Genomic DNA, 23,674 nt, shown 5'->3' with positions numbered 1-23,674 from the left:
TCGTGCTTTCCCCCCTTTAATCCTCACAATCACTTAAGTTAGTTACTTCTGTTTAATACTAGCTACTTGCTAGAATGTAGGCTATACAATGCACCATAAAGATGTAAGTTGTGTCAGTCTACAAAGGTGGGTGAACTATTTCGCAAATAAAAAGGTTGGCAAACTGAATGTAGATGGGCTTCTCATCCACTAACAAGGCAATGTGAAAAGGACTGCTGTTCAGTCATGGATACTTAACGTTAGCTACCACAAGATGTCGGCACATGCATTGATAATTTTTGTGGAATACTTGCAAGAGGCGCTGCACTGCTACAATGTGTAACCTTTGTATGGTTTGGCCTTACAGAAAATCCTGTAGACATTGCTCTGTGGATTGAAAAATGTGGACAGTTAAAACAAATCTATATGTAGTGGACTGTTTTCTATTGGAGTAATGTAGCACACAAATAGCACTATATTTTGTCTACAAAACTTAAATCCAGTCATCTTTTCTCCCCCTCAGCATTAGTTAGGCCATCCAGGAGTAGGGATGACCTCCAAGAGACCCAAGAGCACTGCCAGCAGTGCAGGCAGCAGAGGGAAAGGTAAAGGTCAGTGTCTGAACACTAAGATAGTTTATATGTGTATTAATAATTATAATTGCATACATCTTTATCTTTGAAAGATTCCTAACAGAGAGACAGTGTGAATAAAATGATTAATTGGCTGTTAATTCCCACTTAGGCAAAAAGCAAGATTCACCCTTGTGTTTTGAAAGTCTTGCAGGGCCTGGTAAGTAGTAAGTCCTCGTATGATAACATGTATGACTTGTTTTTATGATACTTGTTTATTTCCCCATCCTAAAGTATGATGTAGGGGACTTTTGCTTGCTAGTCGACGTGTTTCAGTCTTTTTTATCTGATAGCCATTTAGAGGGAATTCCATACTGGCTTCAGTCATTTTATCACACACAGGTCAAATCACAAGAACAATGTTGACATAATTGTTGTCGATCATACTAATGTTTCTGTAGCTGTGGTGGTAGGTAGGGAAGATGGGAGAGTGAGAGAAGGGATGACATGGTGGAAGGTGAACTGCAGGACTTGAGCTCATAATGTAGAGCACATGGTATGCACCTTGGTCCACTATGGTGTTGGAGCAGACCGGTCAAGAGCTGGCATGACATAAACTGTATGAATTCACTGAAGTGTCGACCACTGCCATTGGACCACTGGAGCTTGTGTCCACTGATACTACTTCTCCACTGATTCCCATGAAATTCAATAAACCAGCAGCAACCTGAACTCTGCTCTCTGAATAGGCCGACAGTGAACTGTTAACACAAAGAGTCATGTGAAAACATTTAAGCTGAACTCACTGATCACTGTAAGGTTAACAACTGACAAACATAAACATAAACAAACAGCTATGTATATAGTTTTGGAATAGTATTAATGCACATGACACTGATTATTACAATATGTACCATGAATTTAGAACATTAAGATGTGTTAGGGTAAACTCTAACACAAAAAAACGGTTGGTAAACTGAATTTAGGTGGGTTTGTCTACATCCTTGCACAGATGTAATTATGTACAAGTAAACAACAGCTATGATTAAACAAGCATCAAGCGATCTGACTCACCACTGCTTCACCCACTAAGGATAAACTCAGTGAACTAATCTTGTACAACAACAAAAAAACAGCTCCTGGCAATGACGTTTTCTGAATGACAGGTCCTGAGTATGCAGGTCCTGAAGCAAACTTAAAATGTCTTAAATTATCTAAACTCAAGGTCTTGAAAGTCTTAGAAGGCCTAAATTCAGTTTCTTAGTTCTTCACAAATCAGCCCAGTCATTATATGACTTATATGCAGTTGTTTTCATTGTCACATTCGTTTCATTTGAGAAATTTGTTTTCTATTTCATTCTAACTGGCATGAAAAACGTCTTAAATTTAACTTGATGACACGTGTGTTTGATTACCTCCATTTGTTTGATAGGGCAGTGTCCTCCTAAGGAAGGCTACATTCATTCAGATTGGCCTTGGATGCTATAGGAAAGCTAAATCATAAGCATTGTTGCACACTGGAGTGGTGATGTAATGAGTGTGGCATAGCCTAATCACCAGAGCTGTCTTTGAGGAGCGGCAAAAAAAACATATGCATTCCTCTGATGTGAGCTTAGGTGTACTGTTGCATAGCCTTTGGACATGCACATGACTACAGGTAAGCTATATCTCTGCTCATTTGTGGTTCCTCATTGTCAGGGCTTCCTTTATATTCAACATGCCAGCCCTGAAAACACGCTTTTGGTCAAATGCAGGTCAGACCAACAGTGTATCTTTTTACCTTAGATTAGGTCATCGGCTCCTGTGTGAGTTGATTGTAATGGTGTTAATGGAAGGGTCTTCAGAAACAGAATGAAGTGCATTTCCAGTGTACTAAAAACGTCTTTGAACCCTGTAGGACCCCACAAGTAATGTCTGCTGAGGATGAGTTGCCTATGGTGAAAATGTTCTATTGAAAAGGTAGGAGCTGAACCAATATTGAGCTATGTCGCTCAGACCAACCCAGTTTCTTGATCTAATAAAATGGAATGATCTACAGTATCAAAGGCCACACTGAAATTCAAAAGAATTCAAATGGAACATTCCATTGTAAGTCTTAAATTCATTTTAATTCATTTTCCACAAAAGAAGGCACGTTGAGGAGAGCAGTCTCTGTGCCATGAAGTGCTTTAAAAACAAGATATTTTTTTGAGTAATAAAGGAATTCAGTTGGGTTGAACCAACTTTCTATAAAACCAAAAATGGCTGTTTAGAGATGGGGCTGTAGTTAGCAGGAGAGCCCTAACCCTTGGTTTCTTAAGAAGAGGTATAACCACTGCATGTGTAAAACCAGAAGGAAAAATGCCAATGGCCAGAGAGCTACTGATAATAGATAAAATGCTCTTACTGACTGAATGTAATATTTAATTAATAAAGTCAGTAGGGGCAACATCTAGGGGACAGGTGGAGGATTTCATCTGATGTCGTCTCCTCCATGACCGGGGTGGAAATGGCTTCAAAGCAGCTCATCACAGTGAAATTGCGAACAGTGACAGGTCGCTGTAAAAGGATGAGCTGTAGTGTACCCTACTTTTTGGTGAAGAATATTAAAAATTCTCTACACTTCTCAGGAGAGGCTTCAATACAGTGACTGAAAGAGGGGCTGAAAACTGAATACATAATCCTCAAAAGGATGCTAGAGTTTTGACGGATCTTTGAAATATAGACACAGAAACAAGCCGCCCTTGCATCCTTACCCACTTTCTGATATTTAAGCATAGTCCTTCATAGGGTTGTAGGACGCTTGTAGTTTATCAGCCTTCCCATTTAAATTCAGCTTTTATACATTCTCTCTTCACAGTGCAAGTGTTTTCATCTAGCCGCAGCAGGGGTTTCATTCTTGTTTTTTGATCTTGAAAGGAGGAATAGCATCAAGAATACTCAAGCAAGTGCTATCAAAACGATCAACACGCTCCTCTGTATTGAGCAGAGGTGCTGGAGAAGTGTTGGAAGTTGTCAGAAAGTCATCTGAGAATTTACTGGCAGAAGTAGAGTTAAAATGCAGGGGAGGGTAGGCGCTCAGGCTGGGAGAAGGGAGGAGCACATTAAAATCAATAACCTTATGGTCAGATACACACATTTCTTTTGAGTGCAACATTAATTGGGGTGAATTCAAATGACAGTACTAAGCCAAGGGCATGTCATGTAAAATGAGTAGGTTATCTAATACATTGAACTAAATTAAAATAATCAATAAGATTCATTGATTCAGACACAAGACCATTGGACAGGCAACAGATGTGGATTTTAAAATACCCTAGTATTACAATTTGTATCAGATTTTGGTGTTAAATTCTATCAAATTAACATTTACCGATGACATGACAACATCACAATAATCCCATTGACATCAATTAGAAAATCAGACAGGTTATTCTTAATTCCTGAACAGGCTTCTCCAGGATATTGATGACATCAGTGACAGGGAGTCTTATCAGCTGATGAGGCCGGTAGTATAGGCTGTAGTTCTCCACTGGTATCAGCAAAGATGAAAACAAACAGACAGAGCTAAAATTGTGATGCAGTCTGGTAAAGTATAGAACTATAAATGCCTTGCAGTGTGTGGTCAGGAAATGTTAGTCTAGAGTGGTGTATGCCAGAGGAAATGAGCCCAGCAAGTCTGAAATACATCTTCAGTGTCATATGCAATTTCTGAATTGTGTTCTAGAGGGTTATGGCACATTTCACCTCATCCTCTCATCATCTCTCAAGCAAATATTTCCCATGAATGCGAGTGCCACAGTTGACACATTGCTCTATGAAATGAAGGGTGTGAGTTTCCACTACAATGCTTTGGCATGGGGCCTCAGTGGTCGGAGTAGAAAAGGTTGACACACCCAGCTGGGAAGTGGTTACTTAAGCTGTACTTGAGCATTCCCGGCGTCCCCTCAGCAACCTTGTGGAAAGACTTTGAAGAGAGAGACCGCAAGTAGGATGAAAACTATCATTATGCAAAGCCCTGTTTACTGTAGTGTGCCCTGGACTGAGCCTGTGCTTAGATGTGAGGGATTCTCCATAGATTGTTTATTAAAAAAAAAAAAAAAAGGCCTTTGTTGTGGTGGTGCAGTACTGTGGTTTTATATGGTAACAACACCGGTCAGATGTCCTAACTGAGCAGTTTAGGTTCATGTATTATTGATTTTTCTCTCACATGCTGGTATAATAAAAAACCCCAAAACAAAACAAAACCCAGTGTTCCCCCTGTACACATTTGGACATTGCATGTAGGCTATTCTCACGGATTGCATTTCAACCTATGATATTTGAGGGTGGTCCACCCTACAGGGAGGGGCAGTCGAAGGATCAGAGGCGATGTGTGTGTTTGATCCGAAAAGCAGGGGCGAGGCGCTGTGTCACAGTCCGTAGGTTGGGTGACTCCTAAGCCTGTGCATTGTGTGAATATCCCTTGAAAAGCTAGGGTCCCATTTACATGAAGAGAAAATACAAGTTGGATTGCCCACTCTGCTTAAAATCAAATGAGCTGGGGCATCCTGGTTGCTTCACAGGTTAGGGTGCGTACCATGTGCTTGTGATGTTAGGGGATCAAATCCAGCTCACGGCCTCTGCCACATATCATGCCTTCTGTCTCCCATCTTTCTTGTCTGTCTCCACGGTGCACTGTTTAACAAGCAGAAATGTAATTAAATAAGGAAAAGAATAATAAGATGACTACTTTCTCTCTCAACCAAGATCACCCTGATGACATCCTGCCCATGGTCCTGACGTCAGCCACCCAGGAGCTGTTTGCTTGCCGTGCTGACGAGGACCTCACAGGGGAGAACCCCTACAAGCTGCTGAGAAAAGACGACATCGTACAGGACATGAAGACAAGGGCCGCGGTGTCCGATTTCAGCCCTGTGAAGCAGATCGTGCTGGTGAGGCTGATCCGTTGTCATACAGATCACTCAGACAATACCCTCAAGCCATTGTGATGAAGCACAGACCCCATGTTAAGATCTATGGGAACAGACAGCATATCCAGTTAGACCTCATTTCCCCCTTACTCCCTCACTCTCTGATCTAGATTAAATAGGCGCTGACCGACCACCCTTCTTACTTTTATGTATTCAGCCGCCACCTTCACGCACACTTTGCTATGAGCCCATAAAGCAGCGAGGGACCCATACAAACTCAACAATTCTAAGTAAGACCCAAAAGTCAAGTTTTGTCCTGAGTCCTGGGAAAAGTTTCCCCGGCCTTGGCTGTGTCCCAACATGAGATTATGGCGAGGCACACTGGCTTTAGTGATGTGTGGGTGGTTGTTTGTCTTCCTCAGTATTCCTAAACTCTGCAACATCAGCCGACTCCGCCTGTCGTAGCTCCAGACCTCAATCCTTCATCCACCGTCCCACTCACAGTAACACAGTGCCAAGTTTCCTCGTAGTCCCCTGAGTCAGTTCAAATACACTACACTGACTATATCTAAAGAAGTTATGTCATACAATTTAATCATTTTAAATACAGAGAAACTGAATGAGAATAAAGTTGAAAATGTTTAATAGCTGAATGCTGTTCATCATCTATTTGGATGTGACCCTGTTATCTTTGTGTTGTTGCCAGGACTACCCAGAAGATGAGATCTTGCTGGTTTTTGACAGGGACTTCACCTACGGCCAGGCCTTCTACCTTGTTTTGACACCAGAAGCCAAGGACAGAATCCTCAATGTAAGCCCAAGTGCAGCAGAGGGGTCATTTCTGTTCTGGTGACCAGATCCACTTTTGTTGTTCCTGACACCAGCTCTAGTACTTATTGGGGTTTGAAAGGGAATGCTTTTTACTAATTTTACTAAAGTTTGGTGACACTGGCAAGTTCATATACATTTTCCTAGTTGTGGGGACACAGTAAAAAGATGTGTAACATTAATTTTGTCCCATTTGCCAATCCCCATCCAAGCTGAAGGCAATATTGCTGATTTCCATTCCCTCAAAAACTTAACCATCAAGTCAGAAATCCTCTTAACTTCGTTGTGTTTCCTATTCCTATTCTGTTAATTGTTTCCATGTTCCACAGCCACCGGAGCCTGAGACATCTGAAGTGTCTGAAGTGTGTGAAGTCAGCAGGACCCCAGAACCAAAGCCATGGATATCTCTTGGCAGCGAGCAGGAGATAGAGGAGGAATCTGTCAATGCGTCTAGAGAAAACGTACTGGAACATATTAGTAATTGTTAGGCCATCTGTAATGATTAGACCAAATGATCAAACGACCATCCCAGCAAGAAAGTCAATCAATTCAGACATCAGTTGATCAAAACTTTATTTAGATGGCACATTTCATAGATAAGGAAACTCTCTGTCCTTTATGAATTCAGCTTTTTCCCATTCATCACCCTCCCTCCATTCTCTCACCTTTCCCCGTCAGCTGTGGTCCAAGTTCTCCAGGGTGTGGAGGAGTTTTGGGGCAGCGGTCCATTTCTCCGACCGGAATACAGCGGATACTAAGGACGGCTTCATGGAGTGCGTTTCGTACCAAGACAGCAGATTCAGCATCAAGCAGATGGAGAGGGACTGCGGGATGCAGGCCGTTCCCGAGCTCCAGAGCTCCAGCGCTCAAACACAGTGGTACGCTCGTAAATGAGAACATATAAAATGGGTTTGTGTTTGGACCAACAAGGGGAAAAAAAGTTCAATGTCACGATTGAAATCTCTTAAATGCATTTTACCCGTTTCAGTGGTGAACATGTGTGTTCACCAATAACGTTCACCATAACATTCTTTTCTCCTTGATTTTTCATAGTACTTTCCGTCCATTTTACAGGAAGCATCGAAAGAATATGTTCATGCAGTACGAGCCAAGAGAGTTCAGCAAGGAAGAAAAAGAGAGCATCCTCCAGTCTGAGAGTCTGAAGAATTTCATCAGCTCAGTGACCCCCAGGTAAAAAGGAACATTTCAGTGATTGATGGAGTCTCGTCTTTGCTTCCTAGGGGGAATATTTTAATGTATGGGGAGACTGAAAGCCAATCCAAACTCATGCATTACCGCAGCAGCCTCAAGGGACTCGCACTCATCTATTATTAAAGCTTGAGCTGTAGCAAGATATTCACTAGGAACTTAAGGACACTGACCTACACCATTCACCTTCCCAGCCTGCTAGATTTTGTGTTGCTGTAACTGCCTTGTCTGCCTGGATTCTGGATATAAAACAAGTTTCAATGGTATATACTTTGTAATGTAATCTCACATACTCCCATTCTATCACTTTTTTTGTTGTATTCCTTTGTGTACAGGTTAGAGATAAGATAAGAGAACATCATGTGCATCCGATAACTTTGCACAGCAGCTGGGGAGAAACAGGATGGAGGAAAAAGAAAAAGTCTTTTGTGTTGTGTTTTATTGCAGGGTTTTGCAGGCCCTTCAGCAGAATGAGATCATGGATGTGTTCTTTGACGACTGGGCGGCCTTGAAGACACAAGATGAGGATGATGGTGTTGAGGGGATGATCAGTGGTCTGCGGGTATATCAGGCCTTCACAGACCAACAGTACTGCAAGCAGAAGAAAATCAGCAGCATCAACTGGCACCCCACCATTAACGGTAAGGTGCAACATCTCAGTCTACTCTGAACAGAATTATCCTGCAAATTTGAACATTTGAAACATTCAAAACTAACCCTAACCCAACTAAAAAAGATTCTAACACATCCCCAATAATTTCAGATAATCACCAGCAGTAATATTTGTTTTCTCTCAGCTCTCAGTGAAAAGTGGTATTATTTGTATTTTAAGTGTCAGTAGTATTATCTGTTAGAAGTATGACCTCTTGGACTATGTTTTCAATCTGGAAGCGAGTGACGTCAATATACCTGGGGCAGACAATATTGGCAGTTGACTGCTCACCAACATGGGGAGGGTGCAGTATGAATGCTAAAAATGTTTGACTAAAGTGAATTATGGCTTTACGTGTGTATGGTAGGATTTGGTTTTGAAATAATGTTGACAAGGCAATGTTGATGGACGATGTTGGCAATAATTGCATTACATTATATTTTGTCAATACACTCTTGGTCCTTGTAATCCCACACTGTTACAGACAAGTATCTCATTTTCAAATCCCCATCCACTGTAAAAGCATTTTCTCCCATCTCTATTGCTTCCAAATGTTTGCTGAGCTGTCATCAACCACTATGGGAATGCCAGTGTGGATGTATGTTATTCAAACTAGGGATCAGAGTTGATCCACCAGTTTCCCAATCAGCAGAGTCAAAGGGCCTTTCAAAAACATGAGATATGTCAGATCTGTTTTGCTGCGTCTGTGCCGTTGTAACATTGTGTGATGTGTTGTTGCATGTGGTAGGTGTGATAGCAGTGGCCATGACAGAGAAAGTGTCCTTGGAGGAGAGGTTCGACCAGTCCACTAAGTTTCTCCTCAACCCCCCTCTCATTCTCTTCTGGAGCTTCTCTGACCCGGCCAACCCCCAGGTATGGCAAATCTCTAGTAAAGGTGAGCGCTTCACTGAATGGTATACTGTGAAACTCGCAAATGCTTTTATCGACCCAGTTCAACCTGCTTATGCCAATTCTGCAAAGCTGAGGCTGGAAAAGGCCATCTCTCTCTCTCTCTCTCTCTCCCTCTCTCTCTCTCTCTCTCTCTCTCTCTCTCTCTCTCTCTCTCTCTCTCTCTCTCTCTCCCTCTCTCTCTCTCTCTCTCTCTCTCTCTCTCTCTCTCTCTAAATCCTCACTGACAGCTTACAAGCAATTTCTCTCTCTTCTCACGTCAGATCTTTTTGAGACAAGCTTTCATAAGGCATGGCTCGAAGGATTTGCTTTGTGCGCTCATTCAAGACCATTGTTTGCTTTGGCAAAATTGGAGAGGCTCTATTGATTTGACCCAGGCACTCAATCAATAAAAATGAACTGCTAAATCACTCAAAAGTAATGTGAGTTGTGCGTGACGCACGCCCTCACTGGTGCATGTATCATGGTTGGGTTTCACCGTCTACAGGGGCAATGATAAAAATAGCAGTAGGTACTGAGTAAAGGAAACTAGAGACATTATAGGTAAAAAAGTATTTATTTAGTTTAGGGATTAAAGTGCTGTAGTTCAGTTTTTGCAACTAACATTAACAACTCCAGCAGATTTCAGCATGACACTGAAAAATGTCCGCTTTGTAATACAGTCCTGCTACTCTCAGGTCTTTTTTCCCCTTATGACTGAAATGGAATCGTCCTGTATGTGCTTGGTTTTGTGGATTAAAAGCTGAACTCTGTATGGAAAGACTAGAATAAATAAATACTTGGGATGGCAAGCACCCAATACATGAAAGTTTCCCCTTTGAAATGTAATATTTCTGCCCTGGGTATGTGGGTTTTCTGTGTTGTTTGCAGTTGCTGCTGGAGTGCCCAGACGACGTTTTTGCCTTTGAGTTCTGCCCCTCTGATCCAAATATTATCGTTGGCGGCTGCATGAATGGCCAGGTGCTGACTTTGACACTGTCTGTATTCCTGCCTGCTCGGCTGCTTCTCTGTGTTTCAGTGCCTTCTACCTCTCAGCGCTGTTGTACCACATTACTTTCTCCGTAATCTGTTTCCTTTCCCATGCCCCTCTCCTTGTTTTCATTTCGAGGGAATCTGATAAGAGAAATAAATATCTTTTACCGAATTGGCCTTCATATCCTCTACCGTTCCCCTCTATTGTTTCCGCTCTCATTCTACTTTTATCAACATTTGGACAGATGGATTTGAGTGCTTTTTATGGCAGGAAGCGTGTTTTGCACCCGGCCGAGATGTTGATCTCCAGTAATTGGCTTTGTGTTGCTGTTGTCTCAGGTTGTGTTATGGGACATTTCTGCCCACGTCACGCGTTTGCAGGGATCACGGCCCAGCGGCGGAAAGAACATCTCCGTCAACACCGACGCGTTCGTAAGTACTCAATATACTACCTCTGATGTGCACAGTGTTGATATGAGAGCGCATGATATATCAGGGTTGATGTATTCCATGTGGTATCAGTTGTATTCAACTGTATTTCTTTGCCTGGTGATGATGTCACTTTGGTTTGTCCAAATATTGGGTCCTCAGTTTATTAAAGACTTCTGGATATTTGCTGTAAAGACAGGCCGTCCTCTCCAAAGGTGCTGTATGACAGGGAGAGATGATGATACGTTGGCTCCGTGGCTCGCTGGTCTCTCTCCTCATCCTCAGCCTTTCATTAGATGGGAATGCCGGGGCCTGATGGTCCTTTTCAAGCCAGCCACAGCTGTCGCAACTAGTTCCACAAACCTACTAATGCCAGGACTGCTTCTCTCCCGCTTTACAGAGCAAGATTGTATCATTACATCTGCAAACCAATGAGTAGGTTTGCATGCAGCCTAATAATATATTAAATATATATTTTTTATTCTAAATCAGTAGACCTCATACAAACACCTCACTGTAACCCCCTTCTACCCTAATACACCAATATTTCCATGGAATATGTGCTTTGGTATACTATGGAGTAAGAAAGGAAAGGTAGGGGAGAGAGAGGGAGTGACACGTGACAAAGACCATGGTCCAGATTCAAACCCACAACATTGCAAGTACATGAAACGCACCTTAGCCCGTCGAGCCATCCAGACACCACATAATAAACCAGTTCTGTCCCACAAAGCCTGACCTCCGCTGACATCTTCCACCCGGCTGCTGTGTTTAAACAGACTCATATGCCACCATCATCCAGCCCTCGTTTGCTTTGTGTGTGTTTTTATTACCTCTACAGCAGAACAGCTGTCTCCATCCCTCCACTCCCTCCTACCTTCTCTCTCTCTCTCTTTACCCCCTCCCTCCCTCCTTCCATTCTCTCCGTCCCTGTTTACTCTTCATTCTCCAGAGTCAACAGCATCAGCCCACACACTCCAGCTGTTACACAAGTCCACCATCTCCCACCATAGGCCGTCTCCCGGTAGATAACACACAGGCAAATCAGATCGCTGCTCCCCCCACATGTTTGCAGTGCAAACAGTGGCAGTTATATCTGCTAAAAGCCATTATTTCGACGTTGAGTGCTGTGAAAGGTGCGCTCCGCCAGCACCTGTTGCTAGCTTATCAGATAAATGAGGAATTGAAATCCTCCCGTGTAGATTTGTGTTCTGTTCCCACCATTTTACATGATAACTTCAAACAACAGGTGCACCGCACGACCCAGCTAGTAGAAGGTGTATGTAGGCCCATATTTAGCAGACGTTTGAATTCACTTTAGACATTTTAAGCCAGTGATGCTGGCTTTAATGAAAAGCAGGCACAGCTACAGTGGGGGTCAAAGTGCAAACTGGTGTCACATGCAGCTCTTCAGGCTTTTAGCAAGATGACACGGTTTGGAAAATATTGACCTGTTATTTTCCCTTACTGCAGGTGATAGTGTGTACTATTGCAATAGTTGTATAGTAAAGCTACTACTACTAGTTTGCTCTTTGATTTTTCATCCCACATGGCAGCAGCAGTACCATGCATGTGGTCATGAAGAAATAATTTGGGATCCACTCTGTTCCCGTTTCAAGGTTAAAGGAACGGTCTGCAGCCAGTTGTATGGACTTTTGCGCTGCAGTATAAATATTTGGTTTTACTTACTATATTTGAATAAGCTGCAGTGCTAGTTCAGGTTACCATTGTATGAAGCCTTTCCATTCGGATTGAATTGTCAGACTTCACCATACACGCTGTACCATTCAGTACTGTACCCTTTGTGTCTGCCCTCCCATCAGGACTTTGAAGAGAAGAGAGAGAATGAGACCCCTGTGGTGCGCTACTGTGCCGTCTCCGCCGTAGAGAGCAGCCACAAAGCTGTAATTACTGACGTCCAATGGCTGCCGCAAACCTTCGAGGTACAGGGTGGGGTGAAGGGCAGAGGGAGCGGAGGGGGCTAACAGCCATAAGCCTGAGCTCTGTTAGGAGACCAAAAAGGCAGAACACTGATAACTTAGTGAGTGAGTTATTCCTGGCATGTTAGCACCGTTGACACACTCAGCACATTTTCTATCAGGAGCTAGAACTTGCCATAGTGTTTATCAGTGTTTTATCAGCCTGTCTCCATTATAAAAAAGATAATGAATAGGCGTATTTTGTGTGTGACTACTTAACTCCGAGCAAAACATTCTTCAATGTCTTCTTGACCTCAGGTTTGTTTTATCATATCTAATGTAAACACTTGTCCAACATACCAGGTCAACTCAACTCAACACATAGCAGATGCTTTTAAGCCTTCACACCTAAGTTACACACTGATAGTGGAACACTTAAGCTAAAAGGGTCAGGTCCCTTATCGCCCTAATGATTTCTCTATCTAATTTTGGAATAATGACTCCGGGGTTTGTAATCCAATCGAGCTTGAAAGCCACTTGACTGTCAGCAGTTGGATCTAACAGCATGAGAGGCGGCAGTGGGCACATGAGAGTAGTCAGAGCAGAGAGGAGGCTGTTAAGGTGAGAATGCAAGGGCAACGTTTTGAGACTATGGTGATAAGCGATACAGCATTCAAAAGGAATGCACATTGGCAAGTAGAGAAAATATGGATAACAGTGGGCCACAGAGTACAAAAGTGTATCACCTTAAAAGATTGCCCATGTATCATGGCCTCAAGAAGAGTTTATTTTGAGGGGGGCAGACTGTATATATTGGATGAGACCTATGTTTAAGTAACATGCCATAAACACACAATATGGCTGTTATAGTCATATAATATTATTGTTTTTCAGCCTACTGGTGTGTTTTGACCTCATTGTGAGACACATGCACATGTTGCAACCATTGAGAAAAGCTATGAACAGCAGGATTGCGCAGGATTTATATGACCACAACCCTGCTTTGGGGTAAATTTTTTGTCTCCTAATAATTTCCCAGCACAAACACATTTTTCAATTTTCTGTGAATCTAAACATCTGTTTAGTGTTTTTATTGGCCTGATGTGATGTCTGCTACATTGACACTTAGACGTTTGGCCTATAACCAACTCCAAAGAAGTGCAACTATAACTGAACAAAGGTCTGATACGGCCTAATGAATTCTTACAGGCCAAAACACATAAGTTACCGAATGTTCTCTAAATGTCCTCATTCATATGATTTAACAATGAAGGCATTATAAGTCTGAGTTTCCCAATGACGCTTGTCCCCCGTCTCTATACTGTTATAAATCAAGTGGTAGTGAAAACCACTGACAGTCATCTGGATAAGTAAAACCAGGCAATCATCAAAGTGCCCCGGGGGAAACCTTAAGCTCCCATATATCTACACAGGGGCCTTGTTCACCTCTATCAGCTCTTGGCAATGCTAAACCTAGACGTAGACATTTGTTGATCTTGTAACTCTCTCTCTCTGATTAGGTGACCAAGATGGGTGTACCAGTGGAGAGCAAGAATAATATATGTGTTCAGGTTGTCACCTGCTCCCCTGACTGGTAAGGCTTATAAAAAAAAAAGCATTGAGCTGATGAAGTGCTGTCAGGTCACTGGGAATATAACCGAGTGATGTATAGGAGATTTTGACTTATGAAGTACATGTACGCCTGTTTGTTTATATGCCTGCTCTTCCACCTATGCGAATATTATGGTTGGCAGCTCCATACGGCCAGGTGTAGAGTACCTGTCTGTCTCTCTGTCACTACCTCTGTCTTTCTGTCTGTGTCAATCTTTCCCTCTATTTCTGTCCCCTCCCCCTGTTCTCTCTTTGTCTCTCTCTGCCCCTTTGTCACATTTATGAACATTTGGGGGCTGTGGAATGCAGTATTGTCAGTGGGAGAAGGTCTGACTGCTTGTATTTAAATGTCAGTTGTACTTGAGTGGGCTGTTGGCGCTGTAGATATTGTTATATTCCATTCTGTTATTGGTACTGGTGTGTGTGTATGCATGTGTGTGTGTGGGTGTGGGAGCTTTAAGGTTATGTTAGGTATTTATTCCTCTGTTTGTTGTGAGATGTCTCATTAAAGAACATTAAAAGTCAAAGTCTCTGTGCTGCTTTGCTATCTAACTCTCTCTGTCTGTCTGTCTGTCTCTCTCTCTGTCTCTCTCTCTTTATCTGAAGCTCCTTGATGTTCTGGGACATCCGGGCTCCAATGATGGCGGGCCAACCGACGTCAGACCGGAAGCAGAATGTGGATAAGAAGCCCCAGGGGAAACCCTACGGTGTCCCCGACACCTTCAAACACCTGGACCGGACCTGGAAACCACTGTTCAGGGTGGGGAACAATATGAAACACATGATTTGAGGTGAAAAATGAAGCTGCATTCACATTGTGGTGGTCTGAGGTAGACGGCAAAACGGATATTAAATTGGCGAACGATAGTCAACTCCCCCAATGCTGGCAGAAAGTGCCTTTACCTGCCATGGTGAATTTAAACCTGATGTTGAAATATCTAGGAAAAATGGATGTACACATACATTGAATGAAGATAAAGTAGTGAATAGGCTAAAGCTTTCTGCTTCTAACTGACCATTTTGTAGTCCTTAAAAAACTTTTCCAGAAGAAAAAGATGTACCATTCGGCTGAGCTATTCCAATTCCCTGCTTGGCTTCCTTTTCATTTAGAATGGGAATAAAAATTTATAATTTCTGCAAAATAGAACCTCTTAAACATTTTCTAATTAAATTAAATGAGTAGTTACACAATTTAACAGATGAGTTTTTAGGAATAGTTGAACCTCTTGTTAATCAAAATCACCTTGGCGACAACTATTATCCAGTGATGCGGACCTGTATGGCTTTTGTAGGCCACAATGTGAATGCAGCATTACTTGCAACTGTAATTCAAGTGCTCCTTGTATGTATGTTTGTATGTATGTAAGTATGTATTATTTTGAAATGTATTCAGTTGTTATTTTGCCTTAATTTGGCAGCGAACCAGACCCACACACATCTGTAGACTGTTTTAGACAAATGGGGCTCAGTGAATGCTGTCGATCCTTTTACACTTCTTACACCAATTCACACACCTTAGTCTGTCAAGTGATTGAGGGTAGACAATGATTTTTTTGAGTAACAATGGTTTGCGTCTGTCAGTTCTTCAGATGTTAAAAGGCTTCTTCTCCTCCGTCACGCGTCAGGTTGCCCTGCCAATGATCGATACCAGCGGGGAATACAGCCCTTTGAAGTTCAGCCTGGAAGACTACACCTGTGACAGACATACAGGTAGCAACACAGGTGAGGGGTTTTACCCTCGTGTTTATCTGTCTGTCTGCTCCCCCCTCCCTCCCTCCCCTTTTCCTTCAGGCAGTCTCTCTTTCTGCTATCTGTTTATTTGTCTTTCTATCAACCTCTACATTTCTCGCCCTGGCCATCCCACCCCACCCTGCTCCCCCTTTCCAGTGATGAATTCAAGGTGGACAACCACAAATAAAAAATATAGTTTGATTTCCTTGAAAACACTCTATTTTCATCCAGTATATGTCAGTTGGAAACCACTCACTGCAATGTTTATAAAGATCCATATATAGCAATTTTGAAAAGGTCATAAATAAGAGTGTAGGTGGGTTTCTTTGATTTTCTTTTTTCCCTTACATTTTTATATCTCTTGTAAAGCACTTTGTAACTCTGTTTTGATATTGCTATTATGTTATTATTACCCTCCACTACATCCCCACCCTTTTCTTCCCCCCTTTACTCCTCAAAGTAACACAGGTGAGTAGAAAGCTGAATGTTTGTGAACGCGGGCCAGCAAAGAAATCAAATTACATCTGGAATCTTTCTGTGTTAAAACCCTCTGGAGGAACATAACAGAGATGTGAGCGAAGTGAGACCCGAGACTCCTCATAATGGACATTTCAAACACGACTGTCTCCTCTCTGATGGTTCTCGGAAGCGTGTGTGTGTGTGTGTGTGTGTGTGCGTGTCTGTGTGTTTGTGTGCGGGAGTGCTTGCGGCAGAGTTTTTATCCAGTGTCTGTTCTCCTCGGTATTGAATTCGTGGATTCTGCTTTGGCTCGGTGAGCACAGTGATCAACGGTGCATGTCTCACTCGCCCCTCAGGTCCTCTCTCTCTCTCTCTCTCTGTCCTTCTCTCTCTCTCTCTCTCTCTCTCTCTCTCCTCCCGCCCCACTCATCCCTCTCTCCTCTCCGCTCCGGTTTCATAGCATTTTATTAAGCGATACCTCCCAGACAAGGCCCGCATAGTGGCGGAGCATTAGCCTTGTTGACTGTCAGCTCTTTGCAATATGCAGCTCGGGCTCCTGCAGGGCCAGAAGATGGTCCTGTGTGTCTCGGGCTGGTCAAGAAGAGACCTGTCTTTGTCCGGCCCCGAGGTCTGCCTCCGTAAACACGGCTTCGGCGGCCGGCGGTTATGGAATTAATACGCTCACTTACCGAGGCAATAAATCTGCCGCATTTTTCAGCAGCCCCGGGCCAGTCTGTTATTAGGTTTTAATGAATCCCTTTGTGATTAATACTTTGGTGCGACTTAAGATGTTTTACTCATATTGATAGACGCTACTCCTCCCCGTCTGCCTCTGAGCACCGTATTCAGCGCTGCACCTTGTACTTTGTGTCGTCTCTACAGTGGTAGCCATTGTAAAAGTCTCCCACCCTCCCAAGATTTTCCAAACCCAAGATATTCCAACCAATCCCTCTTGGGGATCGAGCAACAGTTGAGCAGCAGTGCGGGATGTTTGTAAAAAAAAAAAAAAGGAAAAAAAGTGGGACAATGTCTACGTCTGTAGCGGCGCTAATATCGCCTGTCTCCCCTCTCGTTGAATGCCACGTATCTTTACACACATCTTAACCAGGGGAAAGTGGCTCTAGGAGGTGTGCGATGGGGTAATGTGATCTGACCTTCAATAGCTAATCTAACAGAGTCGGGGTGGGACGCGGTCGGGAACGGCCCGCTGATAAGGGGGTGTGAACAGATTGTCCCGTACTGTCCCTGACAGACAGTCGGGCTTTTGTGATGGAAAAGGCCACTTCCCTCACCGCCAAACCCTGCTCCCTCCGCCCACCCATCTCCCTTCTCCCTTACTGTCCCCCCCCCATCCTCCTCTCCACACCCCTCACCCCACCTCCGCCTCGTCTCCCTTACTCTCTCCCCTTCCCCTCCTGTCCCCCTCTTGCCAACCCGTTCACCTCTGCCCTACCCCTCCCCTCTTCCTCCTCTCCCTCCTCCCCCTCCTCCTCCTCCTGTCTCGCCACTCAACGGTCAGATTACAGGACTGACCGCAGCCACAGCACGCTCCCGTTTTTCTCTCATTTCATTACTTTGTTTTTTCAGTATTAGATGCTTTCTAAGTTCCTTATCGTTTTACTTTTCCAAATTCTTCATTTCTTGCTTTTGTGTTGAATTTTCATGTATTTTAGTATGAGAAATCACAGCAGTATTAACACTCACTCTTTGCAGGCACTCTTTGTCCTAGGTGGCCCATGTATCACAGCCTTAAATGAAAAAGTATTTGTTAAACCATTTCCCTGATGTCCCCCTCCCTCCCTGTGTCCCCTGACAGACGGAGTCCACCTGCATGACGAGAGGTCAGAGGTCACCCCGCGGTACAGCCAGCTCAGAGCGCCCTCAGCCAAAGCAGTCAAATCTCTGGAAGACGTCAACACCAAGCTCTACATTGGAACTGAGGTAAACATTCCCCCCCAATAAGATCAGGTTTTTAAAGCAACATTTTGCTTCGGCACAACATTTTCCTTCAATACGACCTTTGTTAGTCACCACCCTCTGACATTACCTGCCCCGTGGAGAACATTTTCACCATAAACATACAGGTTTTTTCTGTTGTTCTGATGTTATTGATAATTGAAAACATGACATCTTGGGAAAAATTAGGCCAGAACCCACAAAAATATTATCTCTGTCAATCCTCTTTAGTTTAGTTTAGTTTAGTATATGTGTCAGAATCATTACTTTCAGACTACTGGAGATAAAAGTATATCATTACTGTTTACTGGGATTGGGTTTACTGCATTTGTGGTGTTCCGATGCTCTGGGGTTTAAATGTGAATGTAAGCTGAAACTATAAATACTGTGCCAAAGTGAAATATCACTTAAAGGTCATGATACTTCTTTTTTTTTTTTTTTTTAACATTTTAGCAGACAGTTTCTCAGCTGAAATATCTTGTGCTGGAAAATGTGTCTTACAGCAAGGAGTGATGGAGCTGCACTAGACCAGTACATCTGCAACACCACGTCTATAAATAACACTAAGGAGGAATACACGACATGTGCAAGGTTTATTGCAGGTTTCCTTCGTAACATTTTCCATAATTTGTCATGTTGTTACTGCTGGCAGGATGGGGAGATTGTTTACACTGACTGGAAGTTGGAGAAGGACAACGACTCTGGACGGATATACAGTGAGTACTGCAGTACCATTATCAATGTTGCTTAAAGGCTTGACATATAGGCAACAATTTGGGTCAATGTAGATTGGCAGTTTTGCCACATGTATGTCCAACATAATTTTGATACCACAGACACCTTAATGAAAGAATGAAGATATTTCCATCAACAAGGATGAAAATTGTCAAACGAGACAGAATCAGTGTGAATAACATGGAGGCAGTATGGCATAAAACTGTTTTTTTTTATAATTGTTTGCAAAAATTGCCCATCTATCTACAGTACATTGCCTTAAAATGTTTCCCTGTGAAGACTGTGTACTGCGGAAGAATTCTTGTTTGTGTGACACTTTTTTTCCTTCATAATTTCCTTACCCCAGGATGTTTTCTGAGAAGACTCCAACAATACCTGTAGTGTTGAACATTGTCTGTACAATTATGGTCTGTTTGAGCAGCAGATAATTTGAGGTTGCCCACAAAAGTGCTGCAGCCTAGAGACAAAACAAACCATTGACACTGAATAGATTTCATCACAGCATCAATAGCCTCCTAATTATTAAACTCAGGTTTTTTTCTATTTTTATAACCATCATTAAGTCAACTCCCTCATCTTGGTTTGGCAGGCCAGTTGCATTTGATTACCCTTATAAATTGCTTCTCTTTTTTTGGGGTAGGTGATTTACAGGGACATAGAAGGTAAATTGCTCCTGCATTGCTCTCCTCAGCATGTTTAGTGTTCAGTTAATGAATAATGAAGGAAAAACAGCTATAAGCATTAAAGGGAAATTAAATTATTATACAAACTCCCTGTGAACCAACAAGTTATTTGGCCAGCACTCTAAATGTTATTACAGTGGGGAGATTGGCGCACAAACATGGCACCGACTTTGATTAAAGCACTGATTAAGCTTGCAGGCACAGACACATACATGCACACACACACAATCTTTCTCTCGTTCTCTCTCTCCTTTGCCTCTGACTTATTGCCCATAAACTCTGTGATTTCTTTGTGCAGTTTTCCTCTTCTGGAGGTCAACTATCACTGCTGGGGCTCTGTGGCAGCAGATTTCTGTCAAACACAACATGGTACCCTACTCTCTTTCGCTGTCTGTCTGTCTGTCTGTCTGTCTGTCTGTCCTCACTCTCAGGTGCCAAGCCTTTGCATTGTTTCTACACCCATGACTGGTGGGTGAATACGGTGCAGCGCTCGCCCTTCTTCAAAGACATTATTTTGACAGTTGGGGGCTGGAAGTTCGCCATCTGGAAGGAGGACGTCATGGTAACAACATGCATTGCTTCAACTACAGTAGCTCTCAGCAAAAAAAAAACAAAAAAACAAAAACAAAACTGATTCTAACTTGATTTGATTTCTCAGGATTAACATTCAAAGTTATTCTAGACCTGATTTCATTCAGTGATCATGTACAAGATGATGCATAAGGTGAAACTGATAACATGCAAGATTGACTGCAATTCAAATCCCTTTACTCTATCCTGCGTCATCCAGCAAGGCCCCATCCTGCAGTCGGCGTGCTCTGAGCAGCTGTGCACCGTGGGATACTGGTCCCAGTCCCGGCCGGCTGTGTTCTTCATCGGGAAGGAGGACGGCAACATCGAGGTGTGGGACCTGCTGCAAAAGACACACGAACCCTTGCAGGTCCACAACGTCACCACCGCCAAGATCACCTGCATGAAACCCTGGATCTTCTCCCGTGAGCTCTCCAATCACACATGAAACTATGTTCACCTACATGACAATTAGTGTGTTCAGAGATATGAAGCGCATTTACTGCTTTTATGGGGGGGGTTTTCTACAGACAAGCTGCACTTCCTGGCCGTGTCTGATGACCTTGGAATGCTCCACATTCTTGAAATCCCATGGACGCTCCACAGTGGCTCCAGGAATGAGGTAAGACAGTCCAACCTCCTCCTGTATTCACCTTAAAGGAGAGTATGATTTTTCTGTTTTCTTTGCAAAAACTATAACATACTCATCATCAAGGTTGAGAGAGTGAGGTATAGTCACATTTTGTGGATGTAAACAACTTCTGCGTTTACTCTTTGCCTCAGAGTACCTATCTGTTTTTACTGCATTGGTGTTTTCTCTAGTCCAAGCAAAATGATTTATGGTTATCGGCATGATGCTCCCTTGGTCTCCAAACTTCCACAGGGTTGTCAAAGAAACTTTGCTGTTTTGTCACTCTCAACCTTTTTTAGTTATCTATATACCTTACCTTGGGACTGTTAACCAATACCCTTCTCCTCCCTCTGTGTGCAGAGGCTGAATGTGAGGAAATACTTTGAGGCAGAGGTGGACAGGCTGCTGTATTTTGCCAAGAGGGAGGAAATATGGGCCCAAGAGAAGAGGGAGATGGGCGCCGAGGAACTCAAGAAGAAAACGGTGAGATGTTCTTTTCAGATTCTTAGCAGTAGCCTTAGAGCCAGAGAAGTGGGTTTGTTGATGGAGGGTTGCAGGTTTGAATCTAAGCAGGTGAAGTGAATGACAGTTGCTTCTCTCCACCGTCAATAGCTGCCATCAACGTGCCCTTGAGCAAGACTCTGTATCTTCTGCCCCGCCCTAACCCCACTTTGAGAACCACTAGTATAGGTGAGCACTCCTCTGATACAGCGAGACTCGCAAATGGCTTTTATCGACCCAGTTAAAAATGCTTACACCAATTCTGCAAAGATGAGACTGTAAAAGCTGGGAAAGGCCGTCTCTCTCTCGCTCTCTCTCCCTCTCTCTCTCTCTCTCTCTTATGTTTAATTCATCCAGATGGTTATTTGATCCTGGGCACCGGGGAGAGTGTGGTTATTGACAGCCAGTGCCTGGCAGTCTGTCAGATTGTTGGCTTTCAGCTGACTATAGGAGCTGCAGCTCTTAGTGGAAGCTCTCAAAACTTCCGTATATGTAATGCTCTCCAGCCTCCTATATTCTCATGTGGTAGTAGTATAGGAGGGGGGTAACTGCCACCTTTTTTGTATGCTTTAGTGGGAATTATGCTGGTGGTTGGTTGTTGAACTGAATGGAAATAGATTTCTGCATAGTGTGTGGTTCAATATTTGGTGAATTAGTGTATCTTGGGATGGGATGGGCTGGGATTGAAAATGCTCATCAAATCTCATTATAAACAACTGAATAAATCCTGACACAGAGAAGTTCATTGTAAACTACTCATCCAAATGATTATCTTTAATCTTACACTAGCCAAGAGAATGGATGGTGATTTTGAACACAGCATCATTTTTGTTTTGCTGCAGTAATCCCACCATTGTTTCCATGTTTGTGCTTATTTTCTCATTTCTTCCACAAACAGGAGACACAGATTTATTGTCTCGCTTATGCTCTTGTGTCGAAATGGTGGAAGAAACCAAAGTGTACTTATCTTTAAGTACAACTGTAGATGTTCTTCTGTTACATTTCGTTCCCATCCTTCGTTTGTCAGCTGAAGACGTGAACACCCCAATTAAGTTGAAGGTCAAATACTTTACGAGGACAAGTCACCTCAGGAATTTAAAACAAACAATGCTGTATGATTACTGTTTTCCTGTGTGTGTCAATGTGTGTGTCTGCATGCCTGTGTGTGCCTTTTGTGTGTTTCTCTGCGTATTTGTTTGGATTTGTCTCATCTCGCCGTGATTAGAGTGAAATTTAGAGTCATTACAGGAAACTATCATTAAACAAACCCTCACTTAACCACTCCATCCACAAGTGGATTATTTCGCAGACACGTTGCCAGGGAAACTCAACTCTTGTGAATGGTGTGAATGGTGTGAAAGGTGTGGCGGAACGAAAAGTTTCCTATCAAAAAGCATTTCCTTTGAGGTGAGAGGAAACGATATGACAGTAGTGGTCCAAATGTTTATATTGTGCATTTTGCTAATGAAATATCAAGGTACTGAAATTCAGAGGCGAGCAAATCTGGCTGAAACACACTTAGTCCTAGAAGATTTATAACATTGTGTGATCCAGATTGGACTTTATCATTCCTGCTTCAACGAGGGGGAAATATCAGATCTTGGGAGATGAGGAGTTTAAAAAGTCCTGTTCTCTGGCTCTGTGTGACTCCAGCTTCACTCTGGGTTTTGTCCCCAGGATCTCGTCCCGCCGGTGAAAACCTTGGAGCAGATCGACGAGGAGGACAGGAAGCTATACGAGCAGTACCTGACGCTGGAGAAGGCCGTCCTGAAGGCCGCCGACCTGCTGCCAGACACTGACAACACACAAGACATGTGATCGCATACACATACACATACAAACTGCACTGAAATATGAAAAGTGTTAATAAAAAAGGCTTTCAAAACATTGACAAAACCTTCCTGTTTATGTTTTGAGAACTTGATTTTGCCATTGACATGTAGACAGTCCTTGGGCGAGGGATTCAGGGTCACCGATGGATTTTGCTCGTCCACACATCAGAGATCTAGTTACTGGGTAATGCCATCCATTCGCCCCCTGTTCACCACTGATCCCCTAGGCTCCAGGTAATGAAATATATTTTGGAATGGCTCAAGGACCTAAACTTGGCAGGAAATCATTTCACAGTTCTTTAATTTCATGACTCCTATCTGTTTTGTTCTGTAACTGTTTGTTGTAGAAAAGTACTATATAAATAAGGATTTTAATATGGCTCATCTGTCATATGAAATATTAATCGGCCCATGGCCGCCTGCTATTGATTTACACTATCGATCTGCACTGCAGCAGCATTCTGTGAACCATCCCTACGTTGGCACAGAGAGGTCAAAATCTCCAGTAAACAAGGGATGAAGTTAGGATCTCTTTCATTCGTCCTTTAAAGATCTTTAGACTAATTTCACAGAATACATAAAACGACAAAAGAAGTTGAATTAA

At 42.9% G+C, this 23,674-nt stretch overlaps 1 protein-coding gene across 1 annotated transcript; it reads left to right on the top strand.

Moving 5' to 3' along the window:
- Positions 1–529: 529 nt before the first annotated feature.
- dnai3 (dynein axonemal intermediate chain 3) lies at positions 530–23,056 on the top strand. Its single transcript, XM_071542456.1, has 21 exons — positions 530–584; positions 5,280–5,464; positions 6,150–6,254; positions 6,610–6,732; positions 6,950–7,149; positions 7,346–7,462; positions 7,928–8,121; positions 8,881–9,005; positions 9,912–10,001; positions 10,353–10,445; positions 12,266–12,385; positions 13,882–13,955; positions 14,579–14,732; positions 15,598–15,694; positions 17,979–18,103; positions 18,771–18,834; positions 19,968–20,098; positions 20,327–20,531; positions 20,637–20,728; positions 21,098–21,220; positions 22,916–23,056. The coding sequence occupies exons 1-21, from the start codon at positions 530–532 to the stop codon at positions 23,054–23,056; spliced, it is 2,613 nt and encodes an 870-aa protein (XP_071398557.1).
- The last annotated feature ends 618 nt before the right edge of the window (positions 23,057–23,674 follow it).

The sequence above is a fragment of the Centroberyx affinis genome, unplaced genomic scaffold (assembly GCF_046629955.1).
Source record: "Centroberyx affinis isolate AG114_WGS23_722 - 3 ecotype Tasmania unplaced genomic scaffold, CSIRO-AGI_Caff_v1 ptg004108l_1, whole genome shotgun sequence".
NCBI lineage: Eukaryota > Metazoa > Chordata > Actinopteri > Beryciformes > Berycidae > Centroberyx > Centroberyx affinis.
Note: the sequence above shows the minus strand (reverse complement) of the source record. Positions and strands in the feature narration are given on the sequence as shown.